The sequence below is a fragment of the Neofelis nebulosa genome, chromosome 6, assembly GCF_028018385.1.
Source record: "Neofelis nebulosa isolate mNeoNeb1 chromosome 6, mNeoNeb1.pri, whole genome shotgun sequence".
Classification (NCBI taxonomy): domain Eukaryota; kingdom Metazoa; phylum Chordata; class Mammalia; order Carnivora; family Felidae; genus Neofelis; species Neofelis nebulosa.
The window spans coordinates 8,589,018-8,604,473 of NC_080787.1; the positions used below are offsets into that span (position 1 = coordinate 8,589,018).

The 15,456-nt window shown below is 43.8% G+C and overlaps 1 protein-coding gene across 1 annotated transcript; it reads right to left on the reverse strand.

The window, feature by feature from the left end:
- Window positions 1-1,723: 1,723 nt before the first annotated feature.
- On the reverse strand, window positions 1,724-15,427 carry ACOT13 (acyl-CoA thioesterase 13). Its single transcript, XM_058732843.1, has 3 exons — window positions 15,135-15,427; window positions 4,638-4,822; window positions 1,724-1,974 (listed from the first exon to the last, which is right to left on the reverse strand). Exons 1-3 carry the CDS (start codon window positions 15,213-15,215, stop codon window positions 1,773-1,775), a joined length of 468 nt encoding a protein of 155 aa, XP_058588826.1. The 5' UTR covers window positions 15,216-15,427; the 3' UTR covers window positions 1,724-1,772.
- Window positions 15,428-15,456: the final 29 nt, after the last annotated feature.

Below are 15,456 nucleotides of genomic sequence, written 5' to 3' on the forward strand. Positions count from 1 at the left end.
TAATTTTGATTGACCAAGGCCTGTTTCTGCATTGTAAAGTTAATGTTTTACCCCCTTGAAACCAAGAAGCAATCTGGAGAGCAACGTGGAAGTACCCTGCTTTTCATCAGGTGCTCTACTGAGGAGTTCTGATTTTTGCTGTAACCAGTCTTTCACTGGGATAGCTACAAATTGGTAATTTTCCATTATTTACTCCTCCCTCCACATATATCAGCATTTTATTGTAAGGAAGAGCCCTCCCAGCTCTGCCATGGATTATCTACCTACATGGTGTAGATTCAATTCCTCTTTCCCAAAACTGCATAGTTTGCATGCCTCTATTTGAACTTGAACGCTTGCTTACTTTCAAGCACAAGAAATGTTCATGTCAATTTCCCTATCTCAGCCCCGTAGCCATGGAATCCACTATTTTCTCCAAGGAGCCCAGGGTGCTTTTAGAGGGAAATCTCGGAAATCAAGAACTGGGTGCCCTGTGTGCTTACTGCTCCGGGGAAGTCTGCTCTGTTGAGCACAGATGAAGCACGTATTCCTGAACAAGCAAAGAATACTCAGCCTTTAACTGCTGATAGTGTTTCCAAATTTATTTAAAGTTGCTTCCTTTCTTTTTGATGTTTAGTTAATGAAATGTTCAGAAGACCTCATGATGCAGAAATGAAATACTAAGAATGCCACGTTCAACAGAACTTGAGAAATGGACTAAGTGATTTGTGATTTAATCTTTCTGATCCCATTTTGTGATCTGCATGGTTTTATTCTAGGTACTAGAAAAGGGGTAATAGTATGTTTTTCTCCCTGCCCTTAGTACAAAATATGCCAGTCCTATGATAACTTCTTTTCCTTTTTTTTTTTTTAAAGTTTATTTTGAGAGAGTTGGGGGGGGGGGGGGTGGGCAGGGGCAGAGAATCCCAACCAGGCTCTGCACTATCAGCTTGAAGCCCAATGCAGGGCTCAAACTCACGAACCACGAGATCTTGACCTGAGCCGAAATTAAGAGTTGGACGCTCGACTGAGTCACCCAGGCACCTCAATAAATTCTCCATCAGAGAAAAACAGCACATCCATCGGACTATTTCCTATGTCACTAATGTGCTTTGCCTCAGACTTCGTTGAGGACTATTTTAGGCTATACAGCTCAATCTATTTTATTTTCCAATATGAGCTATGTTTCATTAATTTTGAAGTTCCATAGTCTTGAAATTGGGTTTTAAAAAAATGTAGCAGTTATTTTAAAAGCTGAGAAGGACATAAATTCAGATTAAGCATTTATATTTCCCTAAGTGCTTAAAATAGCTTAGTATTGGACTTTAGTTTAAAAGTAATCTCATTTCGGGACGCCTGGGTGGCTCAGTCAGTTGAGTGTCCGACTTCAGCTCAGGTCACGATCTCGCAGTCTGTGAGTTCAAGCCCCATGTCAGGCTTTGTGCTGACAGCTCAGAGCCTGGAGCCTGCTTTGGATTCTGTGTCTCCCTCTCTCTCTGCCCCTCCCCCACTCATGCTCTGTCTCTGTCTCTCAAAAATGAATAAACATTAAAAAAAAAAGTAATCTCATTTCAAAATGTCCTTGCTAGCTTCTTTGCTTTACCTAAGTTTTCAGAGACCCTTTCAGCTAAGAATGTTTTCACCCAATTACCATACATAGATTACAGACTGAAGAGGTTTAAGATGAAAAGCATCTCACTCACTGTCTATGTCATTTTCTCCAAAGAAAAGATTTCTTCACCACTTCTGGTTGTGCTAATTTATTTTGAAAGTTACATCTGTTCAAGTCAAATTTACACTTGGTGTTCGCTGTTGGATATCTTTAGGCCGGTGGTGTTCTGGTTTCCCAGGTGTTTTGTGTGTCTGCCTTGTGCTACTAATTTTCCCGTGGCCTTCTTCATCACATCCACGGAGGTAAATGCAAGTGTTTTTCCTTCCTTCAGAACATGGGCTGTTATCACTATATCTTCTCCTATTTTAGCCGGTGCCATGTACCTTGAAGGGAAACAAATATAGTTAACAGCAAATAATTTTTTATTAAAATTCTGTATTTATTGGGCTGCCTGGGCAGCTCAGTCGGTTAAGCATCCGACTTCGGCTCAGGTCATGATCTTGTGGTCCGTGGGTTCGAGCCCCACGTCGGGCTCTGCTGACAGCTCAGAGCCTGGAGCCTGTTTCAGATTCTGTGTCTCCCTCTTTCTCTGACCCTCCCCTGTTCATGCTCTCTCTGTCTCAAAAATAAATGTTAATGGGGCGCCTGGGTGGCGCAGTCGGTTAAGCGTCCGACTTCAGCCAGGTCACGATCTCGCGGTCCGTGAGTTCGAGCCCCGCGTCAGGCTCTGGGCCGATGGCTCGGAGCCTGGAGCCTGTTTCCGATTCTGTGTCTCCCTCTCTCTCTGCCCCTCCCCCGTTCATGCTCTGTCTCTCTCTGTCCCAAAGATGAATATAAAAAAAAAAAAAAAAAAAAAATTCTGTATTTATTTTTGAAAGAGCAAACATGAGCAGGGGAGGGGCAGAGAGGGGCGCAGAGGATCCGAGGTGGGCTCTGCTCTGACAGCAGAACTCACAAACTGAGATCGTGACCTGAGCTGAAGCTGGATACTCAACCAACTGAGCCACTCAGGTGCACCTTAACATTTTTTAAAACGGGAAGTTGTGTGCGTCCCTTAGATGTTATTTTCCTTCTACAAGAGTTTAAGAATGGTATCCGTAAGCTTTCTGTCCTGTCAGATTTGAATGGCTGGTCTTGACCAAGTTCATCTTCCCCATTTCATATCCCCACGAGTTTCTTTTCCCATAAATATGAGAAGCCCCCCCCCCCCCTTCTTCAAGCTTCCTCTTTCATCTTTATTTGGGAACGTCCTGGGTGAAGTGTTCCTGGTGTCTGTCTACACAGTAGGTTCCCCCTCACCTGCAGTTTGACTTTCCATAGCTTGGGTGACCTGTGGTCCATAAAGCATTAGATGATTCTCCTGATCTGTCAGAAGGTCAACAGTGGCCTAACGCTGCGTCCCTGCCTACGTCTTTCCCTCACTGCGTCTGCTGCTCTGGGTGTCTCATCCTCTCCCATCCTCACTAGAATGGTGAGTACAGTACAAGAAGGTAGTTTGAGAGACCACGTTCACATACTATATCACGCTTGTTCTATATTATCGTTATCCTTGTTAATCTTACTGTGCGTAGTTTATAAGTAAATTTTATCACGCGTGTGTATGTATAGGGTTCGGTACCACCTGTGGATTCAGGCACCCACTGGGGTCTTGGAACATATCCCCATGGGTAAGAGGGGCCTACTCTATCTTCTATCAATATTTAGAATTCACTCAACTGCACTTGAGTAAATTCTGCACTTTACGGCACCTAAAACGATCTAATGTGAGAACTATAAGGAATTAATTAATGCGAACTTCTTAGAATGCTGGTGATGAGCCGTATATATTCATAAGTTGTTTCTTTATGAAATATCGACAGTAAACCTTTGAGACTCTTTCTGCTCAAGTGGGTCAGTTTTTGAAGCTCCGGCAGTTCTTGATGGAAGCTGTCTGACTTCCTAAAGAATCTTTAGGCTGACGATAGCAGCAGTAGGATCTCACAAGATCCCGAGGTGCCAGGTTGGGGCATCCGTGCTCTGGGCAGAGGCACCCAAGGCCCAGTAGAATCATCAGCGGGTCCCACCCCCACTCACGGAATAAGGTAAGGACCGCCCAGCCTGCTCGGCAGTACAACGAACGGAAACTGTTCTTTCCGTGGATCTTAATTTCAAGACCGTTTGCCCTTGTCCTGTGACCTGTGAATGGCACCCTCCATTTATTTCCACAGTAGACGCGGGCTGAATTTTCTGAAGTGAGCCTAATAAAAGATTTAGATTGTCTACAAATCTGATAACGTTATTTCCACTGCCCTCATGTTGCATAACATTGGCTTTCGGGTGCCCCCAGTAAAAATCATTCTTCCGTTGTGTAGGTGGAAAAAGCAGTCATACTGAAACAAAACCCCCACGCCCTGCATTCTAGTGACCGGACTGGCACCAGTACTGGTTAAAACTGGAACTGGATCTTTTACATTTGGAAACGTCTGACCCCTGCAGGCATTTTCACCAGAGTGAGTGACAGCCTGACATCTGGGGTGCTGCCTCCTGACCACACAGTTTATACCCATGGAGCCTGGTGGCAGCTGCAGGGAGAGATACAGGATTGCAAAACTGGCCATTTTGTGTTCACTCTGGTACAAGGCAATGGCGATGGATACTTTATGAAGGTTCATCCAACTCTGACTTTTATTCAGGCTTTTCTCTATACGCACTCAATACAACCCTCCTAAGACCTTTGTACGGGTGGCACTTTTCAGGACTTTGTGCAATGGTTACAAGCCGGGAGTTTTTTCCCCATAACATAACAGAAGCCAAATGTTTGCTTCTTTGAATGTTTAGGTCATTACCCCTTTCCTCCGGATACATACATACTGCATTTGGAAATCAGTTGCTCCAATTCTAGATTCTAAGGCTCTGGGATATTCTGGGCACAGCTATACTTGCCCTTAAGCATGATGAGCTCGGGGCACCTCCAGTTTTATTCATGTTACAATTGTACATAGTCTCATTGTTTGAAATGAGTTTTCACATTATAAAAAGGTATTTGTAGTACAGTTTGGATACATACGTTATGTTCATATCGACACTGACTCCTGGTGCTCCCCTTTCTGTGGACACCAGAGCCAATGTTGATATGTTATCCACTAAGGTGGCTATCATGCCACCATGCAGAGTGCCGTACTTATTGGCATGGTCGTCTTCTACTCTCATTTCACAAATCAGTTTCCCAGGGGTAGCAGAGACCAGAGTCACCTAAATGTAAAAGAAAAAAAGAATTTTGAACATGCTTTGGTATTAGGAAAGCCCAAACAGCCCATCAAGAATTATCGTCCGATTAAACTGACTCACCCCAGGGCCTCATGACTGGCTCAGTTGGTGGAGCGTGTGACTCTTGATCTTGGGGTTGTAAGTTTGAGCCCCACATTGGGTGTAGAGATTACTTAAAATCTTAAACTAAGTCACCCCAAAACAGTTGGGCAGAAATTCAAATAAGTTGCCAATCTCTCTCTGATAGAAATTACCCCAAATATAAATTGTTTTAATCTTTTTTAACGTTTACTTATTTTTGAGAGAGTGACAGAGCATGAGCAGGGGAGAGGCAGAGAAAGAGAGGGAGACACAGAATCTGAAGCAGGCTCCAGGCTCTGAGCTGTCAGCACAAAGCCCGACGTGGGGCTCGAATCCACAAAACATAAGATGACCTGAGCTGGAATCAGAGATGTTTAACCGACTGAGCCACCCAGGTGCCCCTCATATATAAATTATTTTTGAAGAAAAAGGAATATTTAGGGGAAAGACAGTAGTTTTTGTTAATCTTCACTGCAGAAATCAAATATTCTAAGCTTTCCAGCCTTATGTATTACAACCTGACATCTCAATGTCTCCATAGAATTTTAGACCAAGAAAGCTAGCTGGTCCCTGTGATCTGTTAACCCACGATAGGTTTCATTTGGACGTTCCCTAGTTTTTGCAGAGAGTAACTTTTATAATGACTTTGTAATGAACAGTTTAAAATAATTTGAATAGACTGGAAGAAATTCAGTAATTCACTGAGTGTCTAGAATTCGCAAACTTATACCATAAACCCATTTTACTATACAAAGTTTCACAGAATCCAGAAGTTAAACTGCTACTTTTAAGATCCTGCCCCATTTATGGTATTATAAAGAAAAATAAGTACATAAAAGATAAAAAGGGAAATAATGAATTACAATTTTTATATCAAAATCTTTCAAAAGGAAAGTTTTGGGGACCCTGGGGTGGCTCAGTTGGTTGAGCATCTGGCTTCAGCCCAGGTCATGATCTCATGGTTTGTGAGTTAAGCCCCATATGGGGCTCTCTACTGTCAGCACAGAGCCTGCTTTGGATCCTCTCTCCCCCTCTCTCTGCCCACTGCACCACCCGCCCCCTCCACTCGCATGCACGCTGTCAAAAAATTAAAAAAAAAAAAAAAAAGCTTTTGGAAAAATAATAGAAATATGTTTTTTATATCCTAGTTAAATTACTAGGAAAAACGTCATAGTATAAGACTGAGAAATTGGAACTGAGCTGTGAATGGGATGTGCTACATTTAGCAATGGTCATTTTTGCTGTTGCTAGAGGTGTTCAGGCAGAACACAGAGGAGTATTTGGTGTATCTGCTGTATTTGGGGGTGTGGCGTGTCTCGAGCATTAAATGATTAGGTTCTAGATAACCGCTATCTCAACTGAGCATTTTCCTATGCTAGGCTCTGTGCCAAACACTTAAATACTATGTAATAAGGAAGGGGTAGTTTCCACTGCCCCTTTAAGTAGGTAACTGAAGTTCATGGTGGTTTGTTGTTGGGGTCACCCGTGATGGGACAGACCTGAAATTTAGATCTAGGTCTGTCTATCTTCAAGTCTCCCTAGACACTATAATGTCTCTGGATTTGCAGTGGCCTTTAACAGCTCCCACCAGGAAGACGCTTTGGAGTTTCACAAACCACAACTCTAGTGATTTTGCTGTTGTCTTTCCCCTGGAGAACTAGGCCCTGAGGTAAAACAAACACAGCCACACAATATAAACCATCCTAAACAATATCATGTCATGTTTTGCATAACAGGTAAGTCAATGGCAAATCATGTTAGACAGGATCAAGTCTATCCGCACGAAAAATGATGTAGCCACAAGATGTCCTCGTAAACTACACATCGAACAGGACCAACATGTAAACTGCCCTCATTCGGGCATTTACACGAGTATGTTAAGCACTGACAACGTAAAGACAAATGAAATCAAATCCCTCCTCGCAAGGGGTTCGCAACCTAAAGGAAGAGACCGTACGCAGACCACTGCAGTGGGAGGGTTCCTGGAAAAGAGAGTACAGGTTGCTTGAAGGGCATCTAACTTTTATGGAGTATGTTTTTAGAGAACAGACATTAGGAAAGGCCTCCTGAGGGACAGGGAGGAGTGAGCCAAGTGAAGATGGGGAACAAGCCAGACAGTTCAGGGGAAGAGAACTGAAGGCAGTTGGGTGCCATGTGAAGGCGTCGCGTGTTGAGTAGAGATCAGTTAGTGATTATCTGACTTCGGGGGTGGGTGACAGGAGGCCATGCAAATGTCAGCTTGACTTTCTACTGCAGAATACAGTTTTTGACTGTTTTTCTTTCCCCCAACTTGAAAGGCCAAAGGACACACTGGTACACACGAGTGGTTTAAAATACACATTGGAGTAGAGAGAATTTTGTTCCCATCAGCCTGATCCTGCAAAAGAAATGCTTTTATGTGTCGCCCTCTGTCATCTCCCTGGGTAAAATAAAGGAATTAAGCCACTGGAAGCTAACAAAGGGTTGTCCGAGCCAGCCCCCAAAGCTAATCAATAGTCTTGTTGGGGAAGAGGCCCACGGAGAGCTAACCTCTCTCTGATGAGGAAGGCGGGTATGAGGAGAAGCCTGTTAAAAAGGAGAGCATAAATGATCTTGGTCTCAGTCAAGATACGGGTTATAGGGGACACGCTTGTTTATTCGGTTATTAACTACGGCTAACTTTGGGTTCGAGACCACACTCCGCGACGCTGCACACATTGTTTCCACCCGCCCAGATCTCTGAAGTGGGTCCTGTTGTTTTCATCGGACTCCCACATCTCAGGTTTAACTCCTCTGCAGAATCACCTCCCTTCACGGCTCACCTGGACTGCTGCGGGCAACTTGGTCCTGATGCGCCGGGTGTCACGTGGAAGGATAGCTGCCACGCCTGTTACGATGCAGTGAGGCCAAAACCAACAATGCTGAGAAGCACCCAGATATATTCCATTCTCCGGGCCACCGCGGTACGATGGCAAGAACCTTTACGGCTCAGCCCAGTCCAACACGTGGGCTCCTCGGTTTATAGGAAAAATTACGTACGTGTGCACACATACGATCACCTGTCCCTTTTCTGCACAGCCTGCAGCGGACTGCCTCTCCTCGGTTCCTCATGCGTTCACACGAGTTCCCATGGCTCCTGCCGCCACGGCACCCTCCTTCCTCACCCCGAACACCCAGGCTCCGATTCCATCGCCGATAACCGTCTCCCCTGTTCCTCCCTTACCTTTTCAGGAAAGGCAGGGAGAAGGAATGCCTGATAATCAGCACGAAGGAGATGGCCCCCAACAGGAAACTCCGTGCGAACCCCAGAGTTCTCCTTAGGCCTTGACGTTTCCGGTCATCCTGGTCCTGGTCCTGGTCCACAGTCATCATTGTGACTGCTGGTGATCGCTGTGCCGCTCACCACCCTGCCTCTGCTAATGAATGAAGACGTGTGTGTCTCTGGCTCAGTGAGGGTGTCTGCCACGGGCCTAAAGGAGCGTGGCACGTGGCCGGAGAAAATCTGTGTATGTAGCCACGCGAGTCAGCCACGAAAGGACGCTGAATACGAAAGAACGCGCTTAACACGCAAAAGCACCGAGAACAGAGGAGGTCAGTGAATGGGAAGTTTATGCATTTGTGAAAGAGGTTGTTTTCAAGCAAGTTGTCCTGATGACAGACATTGCGGATTTCGTATGTGACGCAGTGCAGATACCAGAAGGAAGTGTCTGAGGACAACGTATAAATGTACCTTCATAAAAGCAGGAAAGGAGGGAAGAGTAAGGAGGCGGGAGGCACAGCGGCAAACAGGCCAGTTACGGTAAGGGCCCCAAGAGGGCATATGCTACAGAAGTACTGTGGCTCGACCGTGTGCTGTAGCCGCCCAGCACTTGGGTTTTATAATGTGTGTTTTAGCAGTTTAATCGCACGGGTGGCTTTAGATCAATAGGCAAGAGCATCAGCTCTGGAGCCCGGCTGAGGCAAGATCCTTAACTGTGGTCGAGAGCAGGATAACATTCAAATTAAGCAATTGGAACACGGCCCAGCATATCATGGGGGATCAAGACATTTCAGTTCTCATCCTTGGTAAAGTTGGGACCCGAACACAACTGTGAAACCCCAAGTCGGTTTGTATAGTTTCACATGGATTTTTCTTAAAATCGCCCGATTGGAACTTAGAATTCTCCAATTACTAAACTCATTCACTGAATGACCTCATGACTAAATTCAGTGGATATTTTTCAGGCCTTTGTTTACCTGACCTCTCAGCATGTCGAGACATCCAAACCTTTTCCTGGCCTTCCCTGAACTCCCACGTCCACCTTCTCCTGGGTTTCCTCCTCCTCTGTGGAGTGACACAGTCCCTTTGCTGGCTCTTACTCTGCACCGCCCACCCGAGTCTTAGGGTCATCTAATCATCCGGCCTCATGAGACCACCAAAGGCCACACTGGCTTTCAGTTTCCCTCAGAAGGTTAGAGGACAGGTTCTCTAAAGTTAGGCACTATAATAGAGTTAATGGCATGGGCTTTGGGGCAGACACGTCGGTTAAGATCCCAATTACTAGCCATAAGGGCTTAGAAAAGGTAAGCTTCGACTTTCTCATGTATAAAACGGGGATGACAGTCACAGCACTGCCAGGAGGATGAACTCTTGACTTGAGCCCATGATTTCACTAATTGTATCTTGACTCCTTAAATTCTATCTCTGAGCCATCTAAATTGCCACGTTCCTCCCCTTTATTAGATTTTTAACTGCAACGATCATTTCATATGAATAAACGGTGTAGAGATGCATTTTCCTACCTCCCACCCCTTCAGTGCCACGTATCATGCAATATCATTCTCTAGACTTTTTCAAACATATATGCACATAGAAGGCTTTTTTCCTTTCTTTGTATAAAATTACAAAGGCGGGATCACATGATACACATTACTTTGCAACTTTCATTTTTCTCTTCCTGGTAGAATTAGTCATGCTTGTAGCTCATATCACAGAAATCTTCTTTGTTTGCTTTGTGGGATTCCCTAGTATTTGACTATATTAGATTTATTAAAGTATTGCTTGATATATGTTCTTTGAATATTTTTTACCATTACAAACAAAGATGCTTTTATTTGCGGAAGACAGATTACCAGAATTAGGTAGCTGGGTAAAAGGTAATGTAAATTTTTAACCAATCTGCCAGATTACTTTTCAAAACCACTGAGTAAGAGTGCCTCATTCCCTAATTCATCCTCAGGAATGCATATTATTACTCATAATTGCTCTTTTTACAATATGATGGGCAAAATAACACAGTGTCTCATGGTTTAAGTTTGCCATTAGCCAGGTTATGGGTGCTGCTGAACAGCCCTTCAGCTTACTGGCTGACTACTTTTCTTAATTCTTTTCCAGATAGTTGTAGTTTGACTTATTTATTTATTTATTTATTTATTTTAAAGGTTTTTAATTTATTTTTGAGACAGAGAGAGACAGAGCATGAACGGGGGAGGGGCAGAGAGAGAGGGAGACACAGAATCGGAAGCAGGCTCCAGGCTCTGAGCCGTCAGCCCAGAGCCCGACGCGGGGCTCGAACTCACGGACTGCGAGATCGTGACCTGAGCTGAAGTCGGACGCTCAACCGACTGAGCCACCCAGGCGCCCCTTATTCTTTTTTTTAATTTACATCCAAGTGAGTTACCATATAGTGCAACAATGACTTCAGGAGTAGATTCCTTAATGCACTTTTTTTTTTAAAGGAGGTTCTACACCCAGCCAGGAACCCAACACCAGGTTTGAACCCATGACACAGAGATCAAGAGTCAGATGCTTAACCAACTGAGCTAGCCACTCAGGTGCCCTGGATTTCGACATTTATTGTATCTCTTGCCATAAAGAGTTTAAATTAGTGAAATGCACAGTGCCAGACACATAGTAAATGCTAATATTGTAAATAAATATAACAATTTCTAATTTTATAAAGTCATACGCATCATTTAATGACATGCTCCTATGATAAGAAGTCATTTTTTAAAATGTGCCTTCTTTACATAGAGCTATAAGGGATTTCTTTCACCAGTTCCCCTATGGTTAGACATTTAGGTCGATGGTGGTTAATGGTTGCACAACAATGTGAATGCAATTAATACTGAATTGTACACTTTAAAGTGGCTAAGATGACAAATTTTATGTCATGTATATTTTGCTGCAATTTTTTTTTAAAAAGGGGAGGATATGGGGCACCTGGGTGGCTCAGTCAGCTGAGCATCCGACTTCAGCTGGGGTCATGATCTCGTGCTTGGTGAGTTCAAGCCCCCACCAGGCTCATCCCTGTCAAGCATAGAGCCCACTTCAGATCCTTGGTCCTCCTCACTCTCCGCCCCTCCCCTGCTTGTGCTCTCTTGTCAAAAATAAACATTAAAATAAATACACTGAAAAAAGTGGGGGGATCCACCATCAATGTTTCCTGAACTTTTTTATTCATGGGACTCTTTTTTCTCAGGGACGGCTGATGGGACTGGTACTTCCCTAGATCCCACTTTTCTCCTCTCCTGGATAATAAACTCCTAGAAGGCAAGGAACTGTGGTTGGTAGTTCTTCATCATCTCACAGTACTCGGTTTGTCGACTGATTTTAAAGTGATCTTATAGCAAGAGCAGGACTTTCAGCGTTGGTTCTTCTCTATCAGTATTTTACAAAAGATAGGTTTTGTGGGTATCTATAAACATCAATAAACCAGAGGTGGTTTTTTTTGTTTTTAGAACAGGCTAAAATAAAGAAGCTCCAATGTAAGATCTCATGCACAAGGTTGACATCTGTACCAGGACCGATAGGAAGGTGCCTTCTTCAATAGGTCATTTTGGGAAGAACAGAAAGTCACCATCCTTTAGCAGATTCTATATGCTGGGGTACAATATCTGTCCAAAAACCAAAACTCCCCTTGGCATATTATCAGCCAAATTTTCAAGTGTTCTTCTATTTAATTCATTGGCATTAAAAGAATCAAAGGTTAGGACAGAATTTTCTTACCATATAATCAAGAAAAAAAAAAAAACGCAACTGTCTTTGGATGAGGTGTTTCTCTTTCTTGGGGTAGTTAGCTAATCTGGTAGAACCCAGGGCTTCTGTTTTTCATGCTTATTTATAAATGATTCCTATGGAACACCTGTGGGGCCACTGTGGGAACGGGGCAAGGGACAGACGGAGAGCACTGATACTGCACCACCGCTTCTCACGCTTGTTAATATTAAGAAACATCATCCCTCTTCATCTTTGCAAAAGCAGTGAAGTAAGCACACAGGCGTGTCTGAAAGATCATAGCATCCTTACTCCAATTTAGTTTTAACAAGGCGTTTGCATTAAATGCTTAAGAATGAGCATCCTTGCCTTGAAAAATCTCTGGTGTCATATTTAACCAAAGGGACAACTATTTGACATAAAATACTTTTGTCAGCCAAGGTCCAGGGACGCAACAGAAAACACACTGGTTATTTCAACAAAGAGAATACAAATAATTGTTAGTAGAGACTTAGAGACCACATTCTGTCTTATACCAAGACATGTGGAAGTCTGATCTGAACAACCGGTTCAAAATTCAGTGCAAACTTGGAACGAGAGAGTAGCAATTTATCTAGTTTTAACCCAGCACAAAGTGAGTGATTAAAAAGGTTTTTCGACATCAGCACTATTGACCTTTGGACTGGGGGATTTTTTTTTTTTAATGTTAATTATTTGAGAGAGAGAGAGAGAGAGAGAGAGAGACGGAGCATGAGCAGGGGAAGGGCAGAGAGAGAGGGAGACCCAGAACCCGAAGCAGGCTCCAGGCTCTGAGCTGTCAGCACAGAGCCCAACACGGGGCTCCAACTCACAAACCGTGAGAAGCCTGACGCTTAACCTACTGAGCCACCCAGGCGCCCCCTGCATAAATATATATATGTTAGCCCTAGCAACTCTGCCCACACAAAACAACCACAAATCCTATTTTAGATCAAATTAATACAGAGCACCTACAATGGTATTGACCTGTGCAGTTAGTATGACAGTCACTATCCACAACTCCATATTGAGCACTTGAGACATCGTCAGTATGAATTGAGATGTGCTCTGAGTGTAAAATTCACACTGGACTTCAAAGATGAAGTCCCCCCAAAATAATACTCTTTTGTATTGATAACATACTAAAACACTATCTTGGATATAATGAGTTGCTTAAAATATATTACTAAAATTAATTTTATTTATTTCTTTTTGTTTTATAATTTTATACATCTAAAATGATGCATGTGGCTTGCACTTGTATCTTGCACTGTATCTCTGTTGGACAGTGCTGGGTCTAGAATAATTGGTATCACTACCCAACTTTATTTTTTATTTTTTTTTTTTTAATTTTTTTTTTCAACGTTTTTTATTTATTTTTGGGACAGAGAGAGACAGAGCATGAACGGGGGAGGGGCACAGAGAGAGGGAGACACAGAATCAGAAACAGGCTCCAGGCTCTGAGCCATCAGCCCAGAGCCTGACGCGGGGCTCGAACCCACGGACCGCGAGATCGTGACCTGGCTGAAGTCGGACGCTTAACCGACTGCGCCACCCAGGCGCCCCAACACTACCCAACTTTAAACTGCAACATCTGAGAAACTCTACACATCTGGTTGAACAGGCATATCTTCTTGGAAGGCAAGTTACCACCAGTGCCGACTCAGGCAGGCACACACGAAGTTTAAGAGAATTTTAATCAGACACTCAAAGGCAAATCCAACCCATGACAAGATTATCATGAGAGGACACACATCCAAAAGGTTAACAATGAAAATGGCTCCAGAATTTTTAAGGAATTCAAACTTCCCCCCGAGTCCAATACTTCTTTCTTTGCATAAGAGATCTCTCAAAGGGTTAATTATAAAGTAGTGTATTGTGTTTGTTATTTTATCGTGTTTGCTATTTGAAAACATTAAATACATTTGCCTAAGTATTATTTCCTCTGTTTTTCACAAAAGCCTTTACAGATAATTAGGGAAAGTTATTTACATGTTGAAAATACAGCCCAGGTGTTGTTTCCAGGAGGAAGACCTTGGTCTAATGCACCACATTCTTCCAATGAATGCAGTTGGTCTGTGTTTAAACTCCACTTTTAAGTGACCTATTTCCAAATGTCCCCAAACTCTTTCCTAATCAGAAGGAAAACAGGCATGCATGCTTTAAAATATTCAGAAAAAAACCTAAAAGTTCTTAGGTTGTTAAATGTCTTGCAAATCTGACATAACCAAGGGCTTCTGTTATTCATGCTTATTTATAAATGACTCCTATGGAACAGGATTTCTACACAGACTGTGAGAACTAGGAATCTGGGCTAGTCTGTTCATGTGGCAAAGGGGACAGGGGCTAGCCTGCCTAACTCTGTAGGGCCACTCCACCAGAACTTGTCCTTCCTCCCTGACTGCAAGTTTTTACTATCAAACGCTCTAGGCTGCAAGTGCATGGTATAGATTACTTTCCCCCCCGGAGCACTACAGGCATTTGTTTGTTCAAGGGTTGAACTTTAAAGTCCTTTCTAGCTCTGAAACCGAGCAACTGTGTCTCCAGAACAAGTGATAATCATTCAAACAGTCCCCGACTTACGATGGTTTGACTTAGGATTTTTCAATTTTACGATGGCGTGAAAGCGATACACACTCAATAGAGACGACGTATTTTGAGTTTCGATCTTTTCCCAGGCTAGCTACATGCATGCAGGACCATGCTCTCCTGACGCTAGGCAGTGGCAGGAAGCTCCCAGTCAGGCCCTCCACCAGGACGGTAAGCAACTATACTTAAAATTACTCTGTACCTATACAACCATTCCGTTTTTCACTTTCAGTACAGCGCTCAATAAACTACATAAGATATTCAACACTTCTCACAAAACAGGCTGTGTGTTAGATGGTTTTGCCCAACTGCAGGCTAAGAAGTGATCTGAGCAAATTTAAAATAGGCTAGGCTAAGTAAGCTATGTAGGCTAGGTATACTGAATGCACTTTGGACATGCCATATTTTCAGTTTACAATGGGTTTATCTGGACGTAGCCCACTCGGAAATCAATGAAGACCTGTATTTATGTACATTTAGATGAAATAAACTATGCACTTGACCCAGCACATAATGGCTCTCCATAACAGTAGTAATCATCATTGCTGAATTTACCGGGGCGTCCAACAGAATCTAGCGAGAGCTACTAATTTTCAGCGCAACCCGCCCCAAGCATCGTACTTCCGCTAGAAGCCAAGGCTTTGACTCCAATACCTTTTCCAAAACTCTATCAAAATCGCGACCACTGCCCATCCTCTTCAACAGCTCCAGCACGTGCTGTGTCAAGCGGTTCATCGTGGACCGTTCCTGCTTCTGGGCACCGCACACGAATGAGCCTTGCAAGAGCCGGGAGCCCCGATGTGTTCGCAAAACACCAAGGGCGAGCAGGGCGAAGAAATCTCCGTCTTCCCCGCCCACTGTGCGCTCCGGGTCCGGCGTCGCGGGCTCCGGCTGCCAAGCCGTCAGAGACTCGCGCTCTGAGGTTCCGACCCTGCTTGTGACCGTGCGCGCAAGCGCTGTTATATCCGCTCCCGCC